This window comes from Furipterus horrens, unplaced genomic scaffold (assembly GCF_987537825.1).
Source record: "Furipterus horrens unplaced genomic scaffold, mFurHor1.1.pri manual_scaffold_5, whole genome shotgun sequence".
Taxonomy (NCBI): Eukaryota; Metazoa; Chordata; class Mammalia; order Chiroptera; family Furipteridae; genus Furipterus; species Furipterus horrens.
The window spans coordinates 112,508,927-112,533,123 of record NW_028327175.1 but is presented as its reverse complement, the minus strand read 5'-3'; the positions used below and the strand labels follow the sequence as shown (position 1 = coordinate 112,533,123).

The 24,197-nt window shown below is 40.6% G+C and overlaps 1 protein-coding gene across 10 annotated transcripts in view; it reads left to right on the top strand.

The window, feature by feature from the left end:
- The window catches only part of RBFOX1 (RNA binding fox-1 homolog 1), a 349,131-nt gene that overhangs the window by 256,360 nt on the left and 68,574 nt on the right, over positions 1-24,197 (top strand). For all 10 annotated transcript variants that reach the window (XM_090277051.1, XM_090277043.1, XM_090277044.1 and 7 more), the window contains one exon: positions 7,993-8,073. In XM_090277051.1, coding sequence (XP_090133177.1) covers positions 7,993-8,073 — 81 coding nt within the window. The remainder of the gene's footprint in view (positions 1-7,992; positions 8,074-24,197) is intronic.

Below are 24,197 nucleotides of genomic sequence, written 5' to 3'. Positions count from 1 at the left end.
GAGAAAATATTGTTACATGGATTGCCTCAACGCTAGTCTATGTTCAAAAATGCATAAATGCAAAGGCATCAACGACTCATCTGAAGACTGGATGAATTTGTCGATGGGAAGCAGTTGCTCCCATTGGCAGAAACCACATGACAACCTCCCAGGCCTCTGCATCTAACAGAAGTTCGATGCTTCACAGGGGACCCACAGGTACCTTGCCTCATTGATCCCCAGGGTAAGGTTCATTCTGATGTAGGAGGCTGTATTGGTGCAGGCACCCATAACAAAGTACCATAGACTGAGTGGCTTCAGCAACAGAAATTGCTTTTCTTACAATACTGGAAGATAGAAGTCCAAGATCAAGGTGTTGGCAGGGTTGACTTCTTCTGAGGCCTCTCTCCTTAGCTTATAGATTGTCTTGTCTTCTTCCTGTGTTTTCATGTGGTCTCTCTCTGTCTATCTTAGTGTCCCCTTCTTATAAGAACATCAGTTGTATAGAATTAGGGTCACCCTAATGGCCTCAATTTAACTTAATTACCTCTTTATAGACCCAATCTTCTGAACAGTCACATTCTGAAATGCTGAGGTTAGGACTTTGTTTGAATTGGGGAGAACACATTCAATCCTTAACAGTAGGGTGAGAATCCCTGTGTCTTCCCCTCAGTGGCAAACCAAGAGTGACCTCTGCAGGCTGATGCAATTGATGAGTTTATGCACCTTCTTCATTGGCCTGCCACCAGAGAATTTGACAGAAGAGCTGGAACCAGAAGTGACTCTTTTTGTTTCAAATGCTACAAAGAAAAGGCAAAGTTTGTCAACATACAAAATGGTAAAGATAAAAAGGGAGGACAAGTGAGCACATTCTACCTCTTTGCCCACAAAAGTACTTAGACCAGACACACGCACACGCACACACACACACAGTACATGTATATATGTATATGTATATAGTCATATTTACTTTTTTCCAAAATATGTGGAGATGAGCTTAGGCCTAGGTTACTCCAAGTGCACCTTTGGAGCATCAGAATCACCTGGGTTGCTGATTAGAAATGCAGATCTCTGACCTGCTGACTCACACTCTCGTGGGAGTGGGGCCTTGGAAGGCACCTCATTGAACACTCCCCCCAAGTGATTCTTATACTCTCATGGGCTTTGAAAACCTTTGATACAAGGAAGGGAAGAACTCACGGCACTGAGCTTTGGGAGGACTGGCCCTTCTCCAGGGTAGCTCAAAGTGCAGTCCCCAAATACAAAAACTTGTTAAAAATGCAAGTTCTCAGGCTCCACCTCAGACTTGCAGAATCGGAAACACTGGGAGGGAGCCCCACAGTCTGCGTCGAACAAGTCCTTCAGGTGATTCTGATGATACTGGTGGCCATGAGAACCAATGGGAGATGGAGAACCTGGGTGGTTGCCACGCCCTTCTGAAGGTCCTGCCCCTGTGAAAGTGTGTGGCTTTCTGTGTCACTGAGTATCCATCTCTCACCAGCTCAGAGCTTGTTCTTCCAATTATGACCAATATTTTCCTATTTTTATTTTTAAAAATACTTTTAAAAATTCTTCTGCAACAATGGAAGCAGGCAGGAGTCATTGGTAATATAATAATCAAGGATCCTAGATTGTTTCTCACCTCAAATGTGCCTCTAATTAATAATAAGCCTTTTCGTAAATGACATCCTTGTTTTTTACCTTTTTTTTTTTCCATCTGTAAAAAATGGCTAATACTACCTGACCCTCTTATTAGGGAGGGAAAAATGCATTGTAAATATTCCTTAGTAAGTATGAATAAAATTTTGGTTTTGTATAAAACCAAAGCATTATTTCTAGTAGTGATGATGATTAATATTAAACATTTTTAGTTATAACTGCAATATATGACAGCAATATGAAATGGACATTTTAACAAAGCCGTAATAATTTTGTCTAATAAAAATTGTTCCAAAATTCCTTTTAAATTTTATTTTTCAGCAAGCAAAATAACTGGCCATGTAGTCTAAGGCTTGGGATTGATATTCAGAATTATCCCTTCGTCCTTTGTGTATGTATTCATTTCCAAACATATGAGTAGTAAAAGAGACAGCATATTGTCCTTTTGAAAGGCACATGGGGTTCAGAGGGTATTTCCCAGAAGCCACACAGTACCTGGCACGTAGATGCCATGGAACACCTATTGAGTGGTAATGCTCGTACCCCATCTTTTCCTAGTCAAGCATTAGAGACAGAGGGAGGAAACTCTGTAACAGTCTCCTGCACTCACTCACTGTTTGCCCTTGGGACCTTCCTAGTGACTTGACAGAGTCAGGAGGCTAACTGACATTAGGAAAGCAGGACCCCAGCAAAGGGCTGTTTTCAAGTGAACTCTGGATCAGCACAAAGGAGATATTTGCAGAAGCGCAGGCAGCACACGACACACACAGAACCTTACCCAGTGGGTGCACCAGAATTCCCATGGGCTCTTAGCTACTTTATAAAGTTTTGTTGTGGTGGTTATTTTTTTGTGGGTGTTAGTGTGTGTGTGTGTTTGCAGTTTAATAGAGATAAGTGCATCCTTCTCTAAATTTCCTAGCCCATCTTAACCTTAGAGCTAATTAAGTGAATTAGGCAGTCCCTATTGCCAGGCAGTTGGGATATATCGTTGAATTTCTTTTTTTAATTCAGAGATTATAAGAGGGGTCTAGTCATTCACCACTGGGCTGGTTTAGAACTCTACCTTTAAGATACTAATATGGAATGGACAGACATTACAAAAAAGCCTCTTTTCTTCCTTCTCCTGTTCCATTCTAACTTTATTGCTTGAAAGTATAAATAGCTGCCTATCAGAAACCCCTTGGTTTCTCTCTTCAGTTGCTTCTTATCTCTTAGCTTAGGTCCCTCGGCCCATTGGGACAGGAGGATGAGTAAGACATGATGCCTGACCTCATGGAGTGCAGCGGCCATGGAAAGATGCTCATTAAGTAGATCATTACAACACTATTTGGAAAACCAGAGTAGAACCTGGCAAAGCAGAGGCAAAAGGATTCAGTTTCTAAGAGGAGAAGCCAGAGTCTGGTCTGGAAGGGAATTACCTAGGGGATGATGAGACTCTAAGTTGCATGGAGGGTATTAAAAATTGACTCTATGGTTTTAAGTACATACTGTTGAAATGTCCTCCTGGATATATATTTGCTGCAATTATGTTATTTATATTTTGAAACATAGGCATTCCAAGAAACTTCAGATCTCATTTGAAAGTGGATTTTGACCAAGGGTGCACAAAGGGGGAGTGAAAGGGCTTCCTGAGAAGAAACAACCCCTACAAGGGCATGCAGGTGTGAAACCATACCTTTGCTCCTATTGGTCTGAGTCCATTTTCCTCACCAAAGAGTTGGGACTAGCATAAGAAGTTTCAACTCTTTCTCCTTCCTGTCTGTGATAGGAATCACCCCTTCCAGGCTTCTCCCTGCCCCTCGAGGGCCAGAAATGATCTCCTGGGAGTCATGGCCCTGTGGACATCTTTCCAGAATCCAGGATGTTGATGGTCATGACACTCTGAGTGACCGAGTGCAACAGACTTTGGAAAAGGTTCTGATTATTCTGAGAGTGTGGCCTGTCACGTAGAGTCCCTTCCCTGCCAGTTGCAGATACAATTATCTACTTTCGAGGAAACAGGTGACCAGACTGCCTAGGCGTCCTGTTAAACTGAATGACTCAATCTTAAAAGAACCAGAAAAGAGGAAAGAAATGAATCCCATAGATATAGCATGTAATATACGTGAACCTCAGGCATACACATTGCATGCTATAAAAAAAGGACAGAAGAAGGCCCCCTAAAGAAAGTTTGGTTGGACAAAGCATTATTTTTAGCAAAAAAAAAAAAAAAAAAAAAGAAAGAAAGGAAAAGGAATGGGAGGTCTTTAAAACATATGTTTACTTAAAAATAAATTTTAAAAAGGCTTTTCAAAATGAGAAGCAACAAGCATTTATTTAAGATCAATAAGGATAGGTATCGTAGAATCATTAATTCAGGCAGAAGTCCAAATAGTGTTTCAGTTAGACAACAAAAGGAAATGGGTATTTTTGAGAGAGGGAAGGGAACAATTCCATCAGTAGAAGGGAGGCATTTCTATTGGTGCAGATAACATAGTGATGTTAATTCTAAACAATGTTTTTTTTTTTTATTTTAAGGCTGGTATTCGTCAGTCCAGTGATCATAATAACTGCTTTCTTGTTAATTTTGCAAACAATTCTTTGGGACATGTTGCTTAGGCCCAGTCCGAAGGTTATTTTACCCTGATTGTAACAGTCCAAAGTCTGGAAGTGTAAGCTGTGCAAGGCAGTTCCTCTGGGATGGAAGCTCTGGCTCTATTTGAAAGCAGTTCCACATACATTATTGTTTGCACACAAAATGTTTTAGTCATACTTACTACTCCCTCTGAGGGTCAGAGATTTTTTCTGGAGACTTGGGATAAAAAGATGAGAATGGTTTGCCTCTGGCCTAGGGGGATTCTGTGTAGCTAAGAAGACCAAAATCTAAATAAAAAGTTGTAGTACAGTGTGAGAGAGGATCTACAAGGGAGTATTTTTTTTTAAGTGTGATAAGAGCATAAAAGAAGAAACAATTAAATCACTCCTGGAGACTCAGAAGAGAGGAGTTGACTTTTAAAGTACACAGAGGGGAGAGGAGAAGGCATATAAAAAAAATTGAACCACGTGAAATTGCCAACATTCAACCCTATTTACCATAAAGGAATGAATCCCATAGATACAGCATGTAGTTTCATATGATTGAACTTAACAGTAAGAACAGCACTTGTATGGAGGTTTCATCCCTTTCACTGATTCTGATCAAAGGTTCATAATTGCCCAGAAGCTGTGTTGAGAATGATTCTGAGGATTCCAGGCCAATAGGAAAGGGTAATATGGGAAGTGATTAATGCCCTGTCCTGATTAAAGAATGGGCATAAATTGAACACAATTGCCACACTTAAATTATAAGGAGCTTTATATAAGCAAAAACACAAGTCTAAGGATGTTACCATGGTTGTAGACAGTTCATGGTAGTTATAGGTGGATGGTCTATGTTGGAGGGTGATGGGGTGTGGATAGAAGACTCAATTCTGGAGACTCTAAATTAGACAGCTGTATCACAAGGCGCTTTCAATGACCTTGTAAACACTGCCGATACTCCTGCTTGTTCACCAACTTCCTCTTCTTAAACGAACACACATTACTCACCCCCAGGGAGGTTATGGTGTTTTTCTCTACTGTTTTGCTTTTGCTTAATTCAAAGCTTTCTTTTAAGAAAAGGTCACAATGTACTAAGAGAACATACAATAAGTACTTTGCAAATTAAATTGGAGGATGTTTTTAGGTAAAATCAAAACCAAGTCCTGTGACTGTGTAGATTTTGTCTTACAAAGGTCAAAATCATTGCATAAAGAATTTTTTTTAACTACTAAGAGGGCATCCAAAGAAGCTATTTCAGTCCAGTTTCTAAGGACCCACATCATAAGAAAATTAGAAAAGCTTCATTATGCCTTGCCAGGGTTTAGCTTTCTAGAGAGAAACTCTGTTGTGTCCCAAAGAGACTCCTGCATGACATTGAGGTTATTGAAAATTGACCCTATGGTTTTAACTGCACAACGCGAAAATGTCCTTCTGGATATATTTTTGCTACAATTACATTATTTTTATTTTGAAACCTAGGCACCCCCAGAAACTTCAGATCTCATTTTAAAAGTGGTTTTTAACCAAGAGTGCACTTAAAAGACCCGTTGAAGAACTCTCTCATGATCTACCTGCCTGAGTCCCACCCTAGAAGATTCTGATTTGGTAGCTCTCTCTCTATCCTGTAGACAAATTAGTTTCTCTCTCAGAGCTCCAGCAATGAGGAAAAGCATGTGGATGAGCTCTGCAAAGTCAGAATACATTTCACTGATAAAGTAGGGTGGGGGTTAGGGCCTGTCTCTTCTGCTGGGCATCCTGCCTCCTGTTGCTTGCTGTTAGAACCCACATCCCATGATCTGATGTTTGTTGTTTGCTGTTAATCCCCACACTAGATCAGTTTCCTGACAGAACTGGAAATACCTACAGAGGAGAAATTAGACCATGTGAAGTCTCATATGTTATGATAAACTGTCCTTACCTAAAATAGAAAGAAAGCATTTTCAGTTTAACAGAGACTGATTATGACTCAGCCCCAACCAGGCTCTTAATATATTTACTACCAAGGGACGGTCAGTGAATTTCACTCTTACACTGAGGCCTTTGTAGGAAGACGAGAGGTGCAGGACTCTCCTCCAGCTATAAGTACAGGACACTAGTGTAAATGGGAGAGGGACTAGGGGACATTCCTTCAGGTAGAACTTCCTTCCAGGGGCTATTTCTCCTTGTCAAACATTGGATGGAGCTGGCCAACCTGTGTTGGGGGAGGGTCAGATGAGTTAGGAATTTTAATAGAAGCTTTGTGTAACCTGGAAATAATGTATAAAACCCAGAGAAACATGGCGAATAAAGGGCAGAAGTGGAACATGGGGATGGTTTCTCAGTCTGCTCATAGGATCCATCTATTTTGACTTGGTTCCTGAAGGATGGTGGAGCAGAGGCAGGAAGGCCGCCTTTGGAATTGAGTCTGGGTTTATAATTCAGGAAAGATTACTGTCCCTTAATGGCTTCTTCCGGCAGTCCCTCTCTATTTGGTGTGCCCCCACCCATGCTGGGAGTTTTAACCACACCTTTGTTGAACTTGGACAAGATACAAAAAAAAAAAAAAAAAAAAATGTAGAACCACCCACACCTCCCCTCCCCACCCAAGGCAAGTCTCCAAGGGTGTAGGTGAGTTCCAGGTTCCCTGAGAGTACAGACTTCCTTTCTTGAGAAATTGCCTTCCAATTGTGATGATAACAGGAGAATACAGAACCAAATGGGGCTGCTGACCTTGCCCAGACAGGGAAGTGAACAGAAACCTCAGGGACGTATTTCTCCATTGTCAGTAATGGGCTGAAAACTCCTCCAACGTCTCTTTCGCTCTTTTCAAAGCCTTTGAGTTTGAGCTTTGCAGCAGCTGAAGAATAGAATTGATACCCCGAAGAGTCCTGACCCGGGTCATCCTTGGAGTGGGCGGCTGTGCAAAACACAGAAAGATTGAGGAGCTATCTCAGAATTCCACCACTCTTCTCCGCTGTAAAATTCCATTTTGCAAGGATAAGCCCGGTGCCCTTTGCTTTAAATCAGGCAGAGGAAAGTCAGTGCTGCAATGCAGCTGTGGTCCGTTTGCAGGGCTAGTGACAGAGCTTCTCCCAGTGGAAGGCTGGGGACTTCAGGAGAGAAACAGGAAATGCAGAAGTCATAGATCGTCTCGCCCTGAGTCCAGAGTGGGTCCTGGTGGGTCACAGGAATGGCAAAAAGTGCATTTGTTTCTTCCCTGCCTTACTCCGTTCTTCCTGTGAAGAACTTATTTGGAACACCTGAAGTTGGGGGGAGGAAAATTTTTCTGTAAACATACCAATACATGTGCTTACTGTTTACTGATTAATGATTTTGTGCCAGCCCCGCTGTTGGGGGCATGTCTCCAGTCATATGATTCACAACCCCTCATGGAGGTAGGTATATTCACCCCGTTTTCCAGATGGGAATCCCAAGGCACAGAGAGGTACAGTCACTTACTATGATCACACAGCTAAGTAGTATCTAAGTCAGGCTTGTTATTTCATTTTCTCTGAAATTTCTAAATTCTCTTTTCAAGCGTGACATTTCTGATCTGAAACTGGGTTCCTGCGGCAGCTAAACCCCACCACTCCAACCCCATGTGAAAACAAGTGACAGTGCTTGGTGGGCTGGGGGCGGGCTTTCCCCGATTCCCTTTGGCTAACGCAGGGGGCTGCTGTGGGCGTCCCCCTTATGCACTCTGGGGTGTGACTATGTTTTCATTTCTCTGCCTTTCTCATTTGCGTTGCCGTGATCTCTCAGGTGTAGTGTGCCTGTTCCCAAACCAGATACCATCTATCTCTCTCTCTTTCGTAGGCACGGTGCTGTTGTGCCAGGCAAACCAGGAGGGATCTTCCATGTACAGTGCCCCCAGTTCACTTGTATATACTTCCGCAAGTAAGCCCACGTTGTGGCTCTCTTTTTGTTTTGTGACATAACCGAGTCCAATCACCTTCCCTGCCATGTAAGTTCTCTTTCCCTCCCTCTGCACCACCCTCCTGTGTGGCTCCCTACTGAGGTAAATTTGATTTTTGTAAGCATGTCTCTGTTTTCCCCGTTGCCTTGGCATCTAATCCCTCTGCTCATTACATCTGAATCCTCACTTCCTGATGTCCCAGCCATTCTTTGTGAAGACCTGTCAGCACTGGGTCCAATGGATGGGACATGGGATGTTGGGGTGGGGGTGAGGGAGGAGTGGGAGGAAGCTACAGATCATTACCTGCCCTCTGTCACAGCTTTGTAAATTAATATGTGGATAATTTTTCATGCCATTCAATTGGCAATCAAGCCTAGAAAAAGGTGCTTGATTGGCCCTCTTGAGCACATTTGTCTCACTCTGGGAAATAGTACTACTCTGGGCTAGTGACGTGTTTCCAAGGCTGTTCCATCCTTGGCTATGTGAGTCCACTGAGGAGGAGGAGCAAGAGAGAAAAGAATATGGTTGTCCCCCCATTTAACTAGGAGAGACAACAATATAAAGTCTCTTTAATAGATATAAGTATGCCCATCAAGAGCGAAGGGGAGGAAACAAAAGTAACTATGGAAGCTAGATCACAGTGTTGGGGTGGAAAAAACAAGGATTTCTCTGCCTGGGATGGGTACTCTGAAGAACACTCACTCCCACCCCAATTCCCTGAGCAGGACCTAAAGTACCCACCATGGTCCCCAGCCATTTTGCCCTTCCTCAAAGTCTCCCAGCCACAGTCCAGACCTCATCATCTATTTCATGCAGTGTGTGTGCACCCTAGGAAATTCCTGTAACTACTGAGATGGGTCCTCAGTGGGATCAGTGCTCAAAAGTGAATCTGGGGACCAGGGTGAAGGCAGGTGCTTCTGAGACTGGCTGAAGAAGGGGGTGGTAGAGTGCAGAAGCCACAAACTCACAGTGATTAAGAGGATAAGAGGCAGAGGAGAAGCCTCACCATGTGCAGAAGCCAAGCATCTCAATTCCCAAAGGCTGAGACAAACCCAACTCCTCACTTTGGGGTAAAGCTTAGAAGCAATGATGGGGACCCCAAAACATGATTATGAGAAACATGAGGGCCCCTGAAAGCTTCAGGTCATGGGGGCAGCCAAGTGCTTCTCCCAACCAGAGTATAATCTTCAATAGCTGTTTTGACATTCATGAAATGCCAGGTCCCCAAGAAGCCAAAATCTAGCCGCACTGGCCAAAAGTGCTTCTTTCTGAATTTATGAAAATTGTCCCATTTGGGCCAGTGTAAATGTGCGTGCATATATCTCATAGATTAGAATTCTACTTTACCTTTTTAAATGCTCAACCTTGTTTGATCCTCGCAAAATCTGCATCAGGTACGTTTTGTAATGTTTTCTTTACAGCCTAGGGAACAGAAGGCACTGAGAGGTGGAGTAATTCACCCAGTCACACAGCCAGTGTGTGGTAGATTTCTTTTTCAAACCTGGGGAAATTATTTAACCTTCAGCTGCTTTTCTGGCCCCATTTGACTCTAAATTCCATCATCATTCCATTGTTCTGGTTCCTCCCTCTTCTCTATAAATACTATTTTTGAAGGAGAGTTGGGTTGAGTTCCAAAGTATTATTTTGTCTCTTCTTTAATATGGTTGTCCTCTGGAACCAGCTGGGGTGAAATGTCCTATATCTGCATTGTCCAATACATGTGCCCCTGGGGCAGAGGCACTGACTTTTTCATTTTATTTCATTTCAGTTAGTGTTACACTAATGAGCCTTGAGAAGCTAATGACCACCATATTGGACAGTGTGGCTTTCTACAATCATAGGCTGTATTTACACTTCGGTTTTCTTTTCAAAACAGAACAAAATAAATTAAGTCCTAAAAAGGGCTAGTTTCAATTGGTGCAGCTATTCTAAAGCAACTTGAGGAAAGTGTGTGTCATCCATGTCAAACACCGCCTGTGTCACAAGTGCTCCATATTAAAACAGGTAAAACAGACAGAGGCTATGAAATCATGTGAAGCAGCAGTCAGCAAACTACAGCCCATGGGCCAAATCCAGCCCACAGCCTGTTCCATAAGGCTTGTGAGCAAAGAATGGGTTTAGAGTTTTCAAGGCATTATAAAAACAAAACAGAAACAAAAAAATAATGTGAAAGGGACATAGATGGCCCACAGAGCCTTAAATCTTGATAATCTGGCCCTTTACAAAAAGAGTATGCTAATCTCAGATTTAAAGTGTCCCTTTCATCATCAAAAGTAGAAAATGGGACTGTTGCTTTACTGTTATAATGGTACTTCTAAAAATGAGTTTGAGTAAAAATTTATAATAATTATAGAAACTGTATGATGTGTGTCCAACACCCTTCATTTTAAAATTGCATAATGAGTTATATAATCTATACATTTTTATCCTATTATTTTCACTTATCATTATGTCATGCACATTTATGAAAATATGTTAATGACCTCATAATAATCTATTGTATAATGATATACTTTTTCAAAAATAATAAAGAAAATAAATGTCCTTGTATACATTAGTTTTAAGGAAAACAACAATTAATAGCTAATCCTCCTATCCCATAACAAAACAAAACAAAACCTGGTTTCTTACAGTTGTTGACCCCTTAAGGAATGGTATTTAGGCTGACAAGCTCAGTTTGTATTTTCTAAGGGCAAGTAACCTGAGACCTCCACTCCTCCACTCCTCCACTTGGGTGGCTAGAAGGGCCTTAGATTATTTTCTACTCGAGGCCATGCTTTGCTGCTGAGTGTAAAGATTATCCATTCCTCCTAAGGCATATGCCTAAGGCTTCCTTTCCCCTTCAGTTCTCCAAGTCAGCAGTGCCTTCTTGGGCCAGGCTGTTTGCAGTTAGCTGGCTTCTTTGCAACATTTATGTGGGTTTCTTCTTCCAGACTAAGGTGTATATTCTGGCATAATTTCACGCCCTGTTTTCTATAAACAATTCATGCAACACATAAAGGATCATTTTTGCACACATGCGTGTGTGCACACACACACATGTGCATACACACAAGGGATGCACGCAGTCACCTGAGATACCTTTCTCCCCTCCAGGTCTGATATAAATGTGGGTAAGAGCCACAGGTCTTGTCTTTGAGCTCTGAACAGTGTGGTTTCTTTTACTCTAAGGACCCAGCATTTTCCCTAAAAGCTAAGGATCCTTTACTTCTCAACAATCTTTTAGGATTTATCTGTTTTTTAACTTGAAGGTACATGTTCTCATTTTGGGGTAATAGTCATGGTGCTGAAGAAAGGTGTGTATATATTACACTTTTGTAAATTGTATCCTGTGTGTTACTGACCTTCATGATTATTCCCAAGTTTGTATTTTTTCCATACTTCTTTAACTGGCCTTGGATATTTTAGACTTAAATTGTCCTTCTTCCTAGCCAAATAGCTCATCATCTGTAAATAAGTCCCTTAAATGCAATAAGGGAAATGGTTTTTAAAGGAACCCTGCTGAATTAGTCAGTAATGAAAATAAATCCTATTGAAGTTATCTGTTTTTTAAGATGCATTTTTGCATAATGGGTTCCTGCCTTTAAGTGAATCATCCTAATAATATGACCCAGGATATAAAAAAGCATTAAGAGAAAAACAAAACAGGTTGGGTCAATACAGCCTAATCCCAGAGACTCTCCCATCTCACCCCAACTGACTCCAGTTTCTCCTCTTCATCCCTAGTTCGAATTCTATCACAGGACATCGCATGTCCTTTTACATGTCCTAATCAACCACTCATCCAAAGAGTACAATGGTCCTACTTTCTATCAAACTTAAGTCAAAGCAAAACTCCAATGAATTAGGCAATATCACACTGCCCCAAATGCAAAACATGTAATATTAATATTGTTGTCTTAAGAAATTAATTTTAATCAACTAAATTAAACTAATAAAACCCATTTATTTCTTTTCAAATAATTTTGATTAGTTAATTGACCATGTGTTTGCTTCAGTAGCAAACAACACAAACACTGTGGCCAATGGTCTGCAGACTTCTTCTGTCCAGGGCGGAAGGCACCAACTGCAGTTAGTGCTGTTTGCATACAGTGAGTGAATGCATGATACCAAAAATGTCTCCAGGCAGAAGTAGAAGGTACAGAACATATCACCTCTCTCCCAAGTTAAAACATGACTTCCGTTTTTATTTGTTGAAATACGAAGCGGTGAATCATTGGTCTTGTAAATGGGAAAGCCCTCCACCAACATGGGTTAGCAAAGCCAGCAGTCATTCATCCCTATTTCCATATGGAGTAGATGTTTCCAGAAGCAGGTAAATATTATCAGCCTTCTTTTATTTTCTTTCCAATTTTGTGAATAGATTTTAAATGGCAAAAGTGACATGTGCTCACTATACTCAGGGAAACATGAAAATAAACACAAACACACAAGTATGGAATATTGTGGTAATGATATCGCTACTTTATTGAAAAACACAAACCCTTAAACTAATCCACATTGACTCTTTGATGAGTATCTGTCCACATTTTTTTCATAATAATGCAAAGAAGGACATACATACATTCAATGGAGGTTTTAGTAGTAGTAGTACGATTTTATACAGAGGGGAGTATACACATTCATATCATGTCCACACTACACATATTAACCATGTTTTGTTTCAGTAATAACATATTGACCATCTCCCACTAAGCCTTTTGATATTGTCATGCTGTTCCATGGTGTGGGTGATCCACAGTTTATTCAGCCACTCTCTATCCATAGTAGTTCAAGCTCCTCCTTTTTATATTCCCTCCATATAGGCAGCAGCAAACATTTTTACATATACCCTGACACACAGTGCTTCAAATTTTACATCTGGGCTTCCAAACATGGGATTATTGGTTCTGCCCCAACATTCTAGCCAGCACCTGCATATTTTGCTCTTTTTAATTTTGCAAATTGGATGGTTGAAAAATAGCATCTCAACTGGCTCCAGTTAGCATTTGCCCTTCTCTTAGTGAAGAGCATCATCCTTCACAAATTTAATTGTTGTTTGGATGTTACCTCTTGTTTATTTTTCAATACACGTATGCCCATTTCTCGTATGAGTTTTCTCATTTTATTTTTAATTCATATTGAGAGATAATTATCCATTAGGGAGAATGACGTGTGAATGGGATAAGTGTTGCCAGCCTCTATCCTATTTTGGCCATGTGATTTTGCTTACATTTCAGTCCATAGTTTTAATTATATAGGCAAATATACCTGTCTTTTCTTTTGTTACTGACACCAGGTACCAGCATGGTCGGTTCTGGTGAGAACTTTCTTCCTGGCTCGTAGGCGATGACCTTCTCACCATGCCTTCACACGGCACTGTAAGGACACTAATCCTTTCATGATGGCCCCATCCTTATGGCTTCATCTAAACCTAATTACCTCCCATCTCTATGTACTATCATCTTGGGGCTTAGGGATTAATACATGAAGGTAGAGGGTGAGCCCAACTCAGTCCATACTAGCATCTTGACACAGAGGTGCCAGTTTTATTTGTCAAGGGCTAGAAAAGCATTTTCCAGCAGTCATTTCTATATGGTTCTACATGCTTATCAGTGCAAACAAGTGTATTTTATCATAGTTACATGGAAGCCACAGCTTTCAATCTGTACGAGGACAAATCCTAAAATAAAAGGGAGATGACTGTTGATTCCCTCTAAATTTTTACACCCAACAACCAGAAAAAAAAAATCTGATATCACAGGCAAATGTTCAGGAACCTAAATGTTATCAAAATGCAAAATCATCTCCTTTATTCACTTTTATGAAACTCTAGGGTAAGTGGTAGTGGCATATTTTTAATTGATATATTGATTGCAGATTTTATGGAAGTAATTGTGTGGGATTCATAAAACAATGATTTAAGTGGCAGGAACATACATAAATCAGACCTGCAGTGTTCTACATTTAGGTAATGGATAGAACTTCCATTGGTTACTGTAATTAAAGCAATGGCCTCAATTAATTTATGGCTTCCTCTTTCTTGTGCCCAATATAAAAAATGTCAGTAGACTGAGTTCAGTTAATAGACAGTGCACGTAAAAGGCATTGTGTTACTGATACATTGGTTTTTAAAAAAAACATGCCACTTTTCTCTCTCTTTCCAGTAACTTGGAGCTTCATGGCAGGCTCCCAGAAGGCTTTTTCTAATAGTTTCTGATAGTTTTTGGAGGGATTGCTTACAAGAATAATAATCAGTGCTGGCACTAGGGTGAGGAAAGTGAAGCACTCACCTCAGACGAAATTTACAGAGGTGCCAGAAAACTCAATCATCAAGATAAATATCTTAATGCAATATTTTAAAATATTGAAGTTTAAAGGAAAATCGATTGAACAAATATAAAATTTTTCTATAAAGACAAGATGATTATTATTTTCTATTTTGCCTTAGTATTCAATATAACTCAGTACAGAACGTCTTATTTAAATTTTGATAGTCTGTTTTCGATGGATCTTTTAAAATAATTTTAAGTTTTTTTAAAAAATTGCATTGAAATAAGATTTATCTTGATTACTTTTTTTTTTTTTTGTGGTCCTTTATTTAAATTTTGCACCCAAGGTGAGTGCCTAACTGGTCTTACTCTAGTTCTACCTCTGATATTATAATTAAAATAATAATGATAATAATTATTGTTATTGAAAACTTACTATATGTTTAACATTCTACTAGTCACTCATATAAACTTCCTCACTTAATCCTCACAAGAAAACAATGAAATAAACATGATTATTATGCCCCTTTGTAACAGAACCCACAGGCTGTTTAGTTAGGGGCCCGATTGCCCGCCGCCAGAATTATAACTCTCAGTACTAGAGTTTAGTGAAAAGAAAAAAGAATTGTTTATTTACACATAGTCCTGCCTCCCCCTCCCAGACCGGGCCAGTCTTAGGAAAGTGAGAAACACCATTTCCCTACTTCCTAGACACAGTTCAGCTTTACCAGCAGCTGCCAATCACTCAATTATGATTGGGGAGGTCCTTTCTGTGCTGTGGTGCCCTCCAGCTCTCAATGCACAACCGCCTGGATTCTCAGCCTCCTTGCGAACTGTCTTCTTCCTACAAACCGCGTGGTGAGAGCCTCTTCTTAAAGCAGCCTGGAGACCCCCTCCTCCAAGCCACCTGAAGGGAGCGCCCCCTAAAATATCCACAGCTGTTTATCTATCCCTGACTGCCTCCTCTGACGCAGTGGGTGTTGCCAACAGTTCTGACCATTCACAGAACCCTACGCAGGCTCTGTAGGCTTCTTCCATACCATCCCACAGTCCAAGACCCCTCCCATCTTCCTGAGCCTTGGAAGTAAAGCGGATCTTTGTGCAACAAAGTTTCCAGCCACCAGCACCAGGCACGCAAAGGCATCCTGAAAGCTGCTTCCTTTCTCCTATATCCCAGCCACAAACTCTGGGGTTTGTTTTTGGACTCTCCTGTTTCTGTAACACCCTTTTACATGAGAAAATTTAGGTCAGAGGGATTAAGAAATTTGTCCAGTGTCACTCAGCCAGATCAACTTTGAACCCAGCCTAACAGAATTTCAAGCCTTCCATCTTTATTAGTCTCTAAATTTACACACTGGTGGGTGCAAACAAGCAGTGCTCTATATTCTCTGTCTCTCAGACTTTCTGAGCAGGGAGTGGTCAAAGGCAACCTCTAGGCAGCTGTCCAGCCTCTGCACTCAGGCCAAGGCTGTCCTTCCCAACCCAGGATTCCTGGAGAGGCCACTCTTCCCTATCTGATCTACCTAACCAGGGGTTGGCAGAATTGTTCTTTAAAAGGCCAGAAAGTAAATATTTCCACTCTTATAGGCTCTCATGTACTTTTCACATTTTTGTATTATTTTTATCACATTTTAAAATAAATAATGTAAAGAAGGCATGTAAAAGAATACCCTCCCCCTGGTACATATTAAATAAAGCTCCATAAATTCAATTGAGATGCAATGGATTGATGCAGTTTTGCTCTCACAATAAACAACAAACAAACAAATCTAGATTTGAAGGCTTTATTTTGGTGCTCTTGGCTTTCCTTTACTACCTGCCCCAGTTTTCCCAGGATAGTGAGACTCTCTCAGCTTACCCAGGATCCCTCATGCTCCACCCAGGCCTCTTCTGTTTCCTCTCTCACACTTCCCAACAGTGTTGGCTCTCAAACACCCTCCAGGCTGATCCTTCTAATCAGGAATCAGACAGTGCATCATTCCTCCCGGGTCCATGACTCAGCATTATGGTGACAGCAGGCCTATGTGCCCTCTCTCACCTTCCCTGAAACAATCCCTTCTTCTCTACTCATCTTATTTGTCTTTTCATGGGGGAGCGGTTGGAAATGCGTTACTTCACTCAAGCAATTTTTATCAAGTACTTTCTACATTACAGGTACCATTCTATGTGTGTGAATACTATGTGGACATGACATACACAAGATGACGAGAATAGTGCCTTGTAGACAATATACATAATACATAGATATATAAGGCTAAGATCTCAACATTGCAAACACATTACTTATGGGGATATTTGGAAAGCCATTCCCAAAAGGAGACTTATCCACTGTTAATACCTTTTAGTAGGTGAACTAAGTATCACTGCTTTTGCCATTATTCTGCACTATAGACAAACACACTAAGCTTCTGAGATCCTAGCTCCTCACTGAATCCTTGGAAGAAGAGGTTTTGAGATACCTACTATGTGCCATGCTCTACCTGTTGCCTCAATCATAGCACATGCCTAATTGATTGAACAGTGGTTGTCCACAGCTGGACACAGCTGTCCAGCAACCACCACCGATGGAGAAACTCCAGGAATCATTCTTTCTCCATCACCAGAGCACCATTTCTTTGCTTTGCTCCATCTGCCCTGCTTTCCTGTGGCCCAACACATCTCTCGTTTATTAAGAGGTTACTTTTAAGTGGTTTTTCTTTTTCTTTTCTTTTTTTACTAGTGATTCCTCCTGGACACCAGTTTTCAGAACTGGTTCATTTGTATTTTCAATCCCCACCATTTCCACCCTGACTGGGTTAGTTCCCTCATGTGATTGATGTCTGTTACTTTGGCTGAATCATAATAATCCTAGACCACTCTTTTATTAATGTTTTGTCTTTTTTTTTAAACCAATTTTAGTAAAACAAAAAAATCACTAGTAAAATACCCTCCACCCTTTGTTGCTTAAAGGGAAGAATCTACAAAGAAGCCCATTTTAAGCAGCTGCTGTCTGGCTTTCCTGGAGCTTTGTTATTAATCTCAATGCAGAATGGTGGTTTTCATCTTTTTTCAGATGGGGGTCTCCCTTCTGCAAAAGGCCGCCAATTGCAAACCCACCGTCCTGTGGTGTGCCCCCAAACATCTTATTTGTCTTGATATTTCTTTCACAGAAATACATATGACAGATAAGGAGTCACCAGAGGATGGTTTGCTTTGTGTCAGACAGATATTAAAACAATAAACTACATTGTCCTGGGATTCCAGCGCGTGCACAGCCAGAGAACAAGACCAAGATGAGATGTTTCTGAAAGGCAGCGAGGCAGCTGTTCTTGGGGAATTCCCTGGAAACCCGAGTCCTGTGATCACACTGACAGAAACTACTTTTTAATGGTCACGTTTTCTTAAGAGGATCAGCAAACTGCCTGGTGGAGCTCCGCCCTCTAATTCCTTTACCACGCCCACCTTCCACTGGCCCTTGACAGAGGCAAGAGGGAAGCTTATTTTGAGTTCATTTCTTATGCATTCATCTGCAGTTCATTTGTTTTCTCAAACTAATGTGGTTTGAAAATTGGTAAAAACAAAACCTGTTCTGAGTTCAGAGCTCTGAACATGAAACTTGCAGGGGCCAAAAATAAGATCCTGTTGATACCTGGAATCTGAAGTGGGGCAGCTTGATACAATGGTGCAAGTGTGCATTCCTCAGGCTCGGCTTTGCAAATGGAGCTGCGCTCTCTCAGAAGTCTGCAGAACTGGGAGTGAGGATGTTAGGAGGGGAGTAAGAACACCAAATGACAGTCATACAATTCAAGCGCTGGGGTGGGGAATCTTGGTGCTTCCTGCATAGACATGTGTCCAACTACCAAGGTGGCCCGCTCCTCCCTTTGCCTTATTTCTCTTCAAAAGTAAATCTCCCTACCCAATGCAAAGATACAAAAAAGGGAAGCTGAGCTTGTCTCCCATTGGAGGGAAAACAGCCTGGCATACTTCATTTAAACACAATAATTTAAACAGTTGCTTCACTAAAAATTCCAAAACCATCACTTTCTTAAATTATGTTTTCATTTATGTAAAAGTACTGTCTTGCCCAAAGCTATTTTGTTGCTACCGAAGAGTTTATGGGGAGTGTTAATAAAATGCAGTTTTCAGTACCAAATAGCGCACCATGCATTTAGATCTATCTCCCTGGGTTTTGTTGGCATGCAGTGTAGGCGCCTGACACCTATCACTTTTTATGTAAAAATAAACAAACATACAAGTACCGCCTCTATGGGCATGCCTTCCCAAGAGTATTTATTATCCCCATTCTTGTTATTGCTACAAGGATCTAAGAAACATTTCCCAAAGATCATTTTTAATTTAAATTTTATTGCTTTCAATTACAGTTGGCATCCAATATTATATTAGTTTCAGGTGTACAGCATAGTCGTTAGACATTTATATAGCTTACAAAGTGACCCTTCATCCCAATGAGTCTAGTGTCCACCTGACACCATACATAACTGTTTCAATATTATGACTATATTCCCCATGCTGTGTTCTACATCTTGTTTTTATAACTGGCAATTTTTACTTCTTAGTCCCTTCACCTTTTTACCCCCCTTCCCATTTAGTAACTATCAGTTTGTTCTCTGTATGTTTGAGTCTATTTCTGTTTTGTTTATTTGTCGTTTTTTAGATTCCACACTTAAATGAAGTCCACATACAAGTATTACACTTAGCATAATATCCTGTAGATTTCATCCATGTTGTTGCAAATAGTAAGATTTAATTTTTTGTGTGTGACCCAGTAATATTCCATTGTATGGCCAAGATATGGAAGTAACCTAAATGTCCATCAATATACAACTGGATAAAGAAGATGTGGTACATATAACATGTACAGTGGAATATTACTCATCTACAAGTCACTTTTAGTCCATAGTATTGGTTTTACAAAGTTCTCTTTGAGCATCAACATGATTTAGTGAAAAGAGCTGGATTCTGGCAGAACTGGGTCTAAATTATCATGGTTACACTAGTTCTGTGACCTTGGCCTAGTCTCTTTGCCATGTTGCCATGAATATATCTATGAATACCTACTTACCTGTGAGCATTAAATAAGAGTATTGTGTAAAAAGCCTTTCAGGCTTCCCCTTTCTTTCTTGGAAGCCATATTCTGCAAATCTTTTGAAAGTTCGCCAGAGAAGCTGGTTTGGAAGGTTTATGTTAGTCCAGTGACTGACTGGACAACTGGATCACCTCTGTAGGGTTCTCCTTCAGTCTGTTATACATGGGGTGTGGGGAGGGCTGCTGTTCTGACATCAGGCAGGGGATCCCCAGGTCCAGATGGTGTGCTTAGGCTATCACACAAAGGATCAGGCTCAGTCTTTAGAGTGTGGAAGTTGACTCTGAAAATCAGATGGCCTCAACATGAAACAACCAGCTATACCCACAGCAATGGCTGGAAGTAAAATGAATGATGCCTTGGCATCGTCTCTCCATCCCGTGAGCTACTGCCAACCCTCTCTGAGGGTTTCATGTTCAGGAGCTGCAGCAACCCCAGAGAAGCATGGGAAATCCAACCCAAAATAAGGAAGCTAATCTATCTCACTAGCCCTGTTTCTTACCTGGAGAGGCAATTCACTGGGCTTGCTGTTTCAGCCAGCTGTTAGTTAGATCATGAATGATTTAACAGTTGAATCTGTACTGTGTATATGCACTCGATAAAGTAATTATTTATATAAATTATTTGCTTTTGTTCCATGCTGTCTGAAAAAAAACTAAATTGAAACCAGTATGGGTTTTGTCAAGCAAAAAGATTATGGTAAATCCCTTTATCCAAATTAAAATAGACCTCGGCACCTCAGTTTTGTCTTCAGCATTCCTTCAAACAACATAAAGCACCTTTGCAAATGCCTTCTGTGGTCCTGCCAAATTAAACACTCCTAGATGGAGATTCATTCTCATTTTGCTGAATGAAATGTTACAAAAAACCTGCCCCAGAGGGTACTGTCAATACCTGCACATAAACGGATTACAAATATGTCCTGCACACAGTAAAAGCCCATCACTGCACATTAAGCCAATGTGTGTCTGTTGGATTAATCTGACCATTTGTAACCTGGCAGAAAAGAGACAACAGTTAACTTCAGGAGGTAAAAGCAGAAGTGTGTGGCAATTAGTTAAAAACCAAGGCTTCTGTCCTCATTCAAAGTTTCAAAGACCTACATGAGGAAAGAATACTTCTGTGCATGAGTGTTGGGTGTGGGTTTTGTGGCAGTGTTTTGAATTTGTTTTTAAGTCAGGAAGCATTTCTGGTTTGGTAACACCAGAATGACTATTCAGAGTAAATATATGTGTGTTCTTTGCATTGTTATTTATTTATTTTTATAAATTATTCATTTCTTTCTAAGGAAGAGATTTATTTCCAATCATGTTGTGAGTAAAGTGATAATTGATAACACTATTAAATCAATTATATTCCACATCTTGGAGAAAATTCTGGTTGAATTTAGTCATAGGGAGTTCATTACTTTGACATTAATTAGATTTGTGTCTTTGACACCATAATAGTGTAACCCAGGTCCCTGTTGCTGGGAGAGTCCATTTTCCAACATTTTTGGATTGTATACAATCCCCTGGCACACATCCAGATGTGGAGATAAACCCCAGTGGAGAAGGGAAACAGCTTGCCTTGGACTCTTATTGGGAACATAAATCAGTAGTGATCCCCATGGCCTGTATCCAATTAGTATAAAAGGAGCAAAGCCCTTCCAGGTGTCTTGAAATCTCAGAACATAAATATAGAATGTAAGAAATGGCACCTTCCCCCGCTCCTCTGCTTCTACCCCTGCTCCCAACAAGGAGCATATTGAAGTCTCAGGGAGACATCAACAGACTCCCCTGCAAGTTAACTCAGTCTATGATGAATTGGGGCTGGATTTTTTGGATGTGGTATAGATACAGGGAAATGATGTAGCAGCTTGTACAGACAATAGGAGGAAAGGAAAATGGAGAAAGTCTTGCCTAAAGTGACATGGGATGCCTTTGTCCTGGTTGACTTGTTGGGTAATAGTTGAGATGATAGTGTCTCTAGTGTTAAAATGTGTGAATTCAGATACTTGTTTGAGTTTCTGAGCTGCTCTATGTCATCCATTCTTCCCAGAAGAGTAAAGATAGCCATGATGCCTGGTTTGTATGATTTTGTGAAGAGTTAGTTGAGTTAACTGGTGAGTCTGGAAGTTAGCAAGTGTGAGTAAATAATGGCTGTTATATCATACAGGTGAATCTCCTCCATTGGTAATAGAGTACAGGAAGTTGGAATTTTGCCAACCATCTTCACGACTTTGTTTGGATTATTCCAGTTATCACTGCCTGAACTTTTAGACAAGTAAGGTCCAGAGTCCTTCATCACTAATGTTCTCACTATACCAGGTTCTCTCAGAACATGCATCCTTCAGAAACAGCATCTTAACAAGTCCTACAGATCCAAGGACCAGCGCCCACTTTTCCTTCAAAACGGAACTACTTACTGTGGCATTCTAGTTTCTCTGACAATATAATCCATAAACATTTTAGATACTACCTTGGGCCCGATAACCATCTAGGTGCTGGAGACAGTTTATTGACCAAAAGAAAGTTGTCAGGACATCCCAACAAAGAGGTAGAAAATGAAGTTGCAATCAAATAAGGTGGTGAAACACTGGTAAGTGGAGGGGGTGGGGCGGGAGGGAGTGATAGGAGAATGACTAATGGCAGTCAGGAGATGTCAGGTACAATTGAGAGGAAAGACTTGGAGGAGGAGGTGATTTTGGAACCAAGATTGGATGAGGAAATTTACTCAACGGGTAAAGACTGAACAAAAGACAAGAGAACTTGCAGAAGCAACTGCAAAGCAGCAGCCAGAGGCATTTCGGCCTCATACAATAACGATTTAGGTCAACAAATTCAGCTTGGGCAATCAGACCAGTATGGTATCACCATCTTTTTTTCCCTTCAAAAATGTGCATTTCTCTCCAAGTTCAAATCCTTGCCAATCCCTTCCACACATCCTAAATCAGACCTGTAACAGCCTAGAAACTTCTGGCTAATTAGGATTTGACTAAAACTTTTGTACCATGACGTTATGTAAAGAGATTCAATTATGGTGCGCAATGTTTTGTGAGTAACTACCGCCCATAAAAAGTTAATTAATCAGGGCTGTGTCAATTTCCTCGTGCCATGTCAATTTGCTGCCAGGTAATTAATCACTAATCACCCGCCAAGCAGCAGTCCGGGGAACAATCCACGAGCCATGTATTGTCTTTCCCCAAATAAATGGCACGCGCAGCCAGAAAGAAACACATCTTGCCTTTCATAATATTTTTATCGACACTTTTGCAAGTTGTAACAGACTGAAGCAACAAGCAGCTGCAGTTCAATGGAATATGAATATTAAAGAAACAAATGAGTGGAGATTTATAGGACATTGCATTTCTGTTATGTCAGTTTTGAGATTAAACTGAGCAAATGAACAGTGAAAAATTACCCTTCCATGTGGAGAATGGTGATTAGACTTGTACATTAATTAGAAATTTTTGTTTTCTTATTCAATGCATTTCAAATGAGGGTGTCCTATAAGGAACTGTTTGTCCAAAATGTAGATTTATTCACTTCTAAACAGCAGTATTTAATATCAATGTGCACTTTTAAATGAAACGAGAGTCGATCTCAAATGTGTGTTTTAGGAGTAAATATTTCTGAATATGAGAACTGGAAATTCCAACAAATTAAGTGGCTCTTTTGGTCTTTTTGTAAATGACTGAATGGATGAAACCCTTCTTTTTTTCCCCAAGCCTTGAAATTGCTGATTTTTTAGAAAAATTGAAAGCCTTTCCATTTTTACTTTGACCTATTCAAATGTCCCATGTAATGTCATTTAAAGATAGTGACCTAGTTGTGTTTAAAGTCTGTGTTATAAACCAATTTGATGTCCTTTTACTTGAGATCTGTTTTAAGCAAACATTTTTGCCATTTGGAAAAAACATCATCCGTTTTCACTGTGATGTTTATCACACAATGCTCTGCCTCTGCAGTCGAGCTATAGCTAGCTGTTTATTTCACCTCGGTATGTTACCTATTATGCTACTTCTTAATTTATGGTCCAGCACATGGAACAGGAGATCCCCCAAGGGGGATCCTGCAAAACCGTGAACCTGCTGTTGAAAGTGCATCTGCACCCCCAGAATTATGTAAGTGTATATTTCCTACCATAAACTACCCACAGAACAATTCGGCTCTAAATTAGCATGAACATCTCTCAGCCCTGAAACAGTCAAAGGGTGGGGGAAAGGTGGCATTATAGGGCAAAGAGAGAGGAAGAGTGGGACAAAAAGCGAGCCCCTGCTCCATTCTGAAGGCACACCTTTTCCAGGGCATCAGGCAACCTCATGCAAATTAAAACCAGCACACAAATGCAAAGAATAATTGCCCATTAAAGCGGTTGTATATTTTTATGGCTTTGATGCAGAATCTGCCCTCCTGTTGGCTTTTGCATCTGCTACTCTGCCATCTCTCCCAGAGCTCTAAAACTTTAATATGCAGTTTATAACCCTCAAGTATTTTCCACTGGTTTTGTGTTTCTTCTCTTGGGATTCCTGGGCTGGTGAGATGATCTCATTTGTGTTTATTTTCAAAGGTAAGCACCATGTTCGTAAAAGAGATGAAGGGAGTGAACATGCATTTATCACTGTAAATACATTGAAAGCAGAGCTCATTGAAGGTTGGAGGTGGGGGCTTTGTCTTTGTGGAGGAAACAGGAAGCAGTTGACACTTGGGCAAATGGCTCATTTGGCTGGCTGATACACCCACACATCTTTCAATTAAAAATGTTGATTTGCCTCTATTCTCCAGCACAT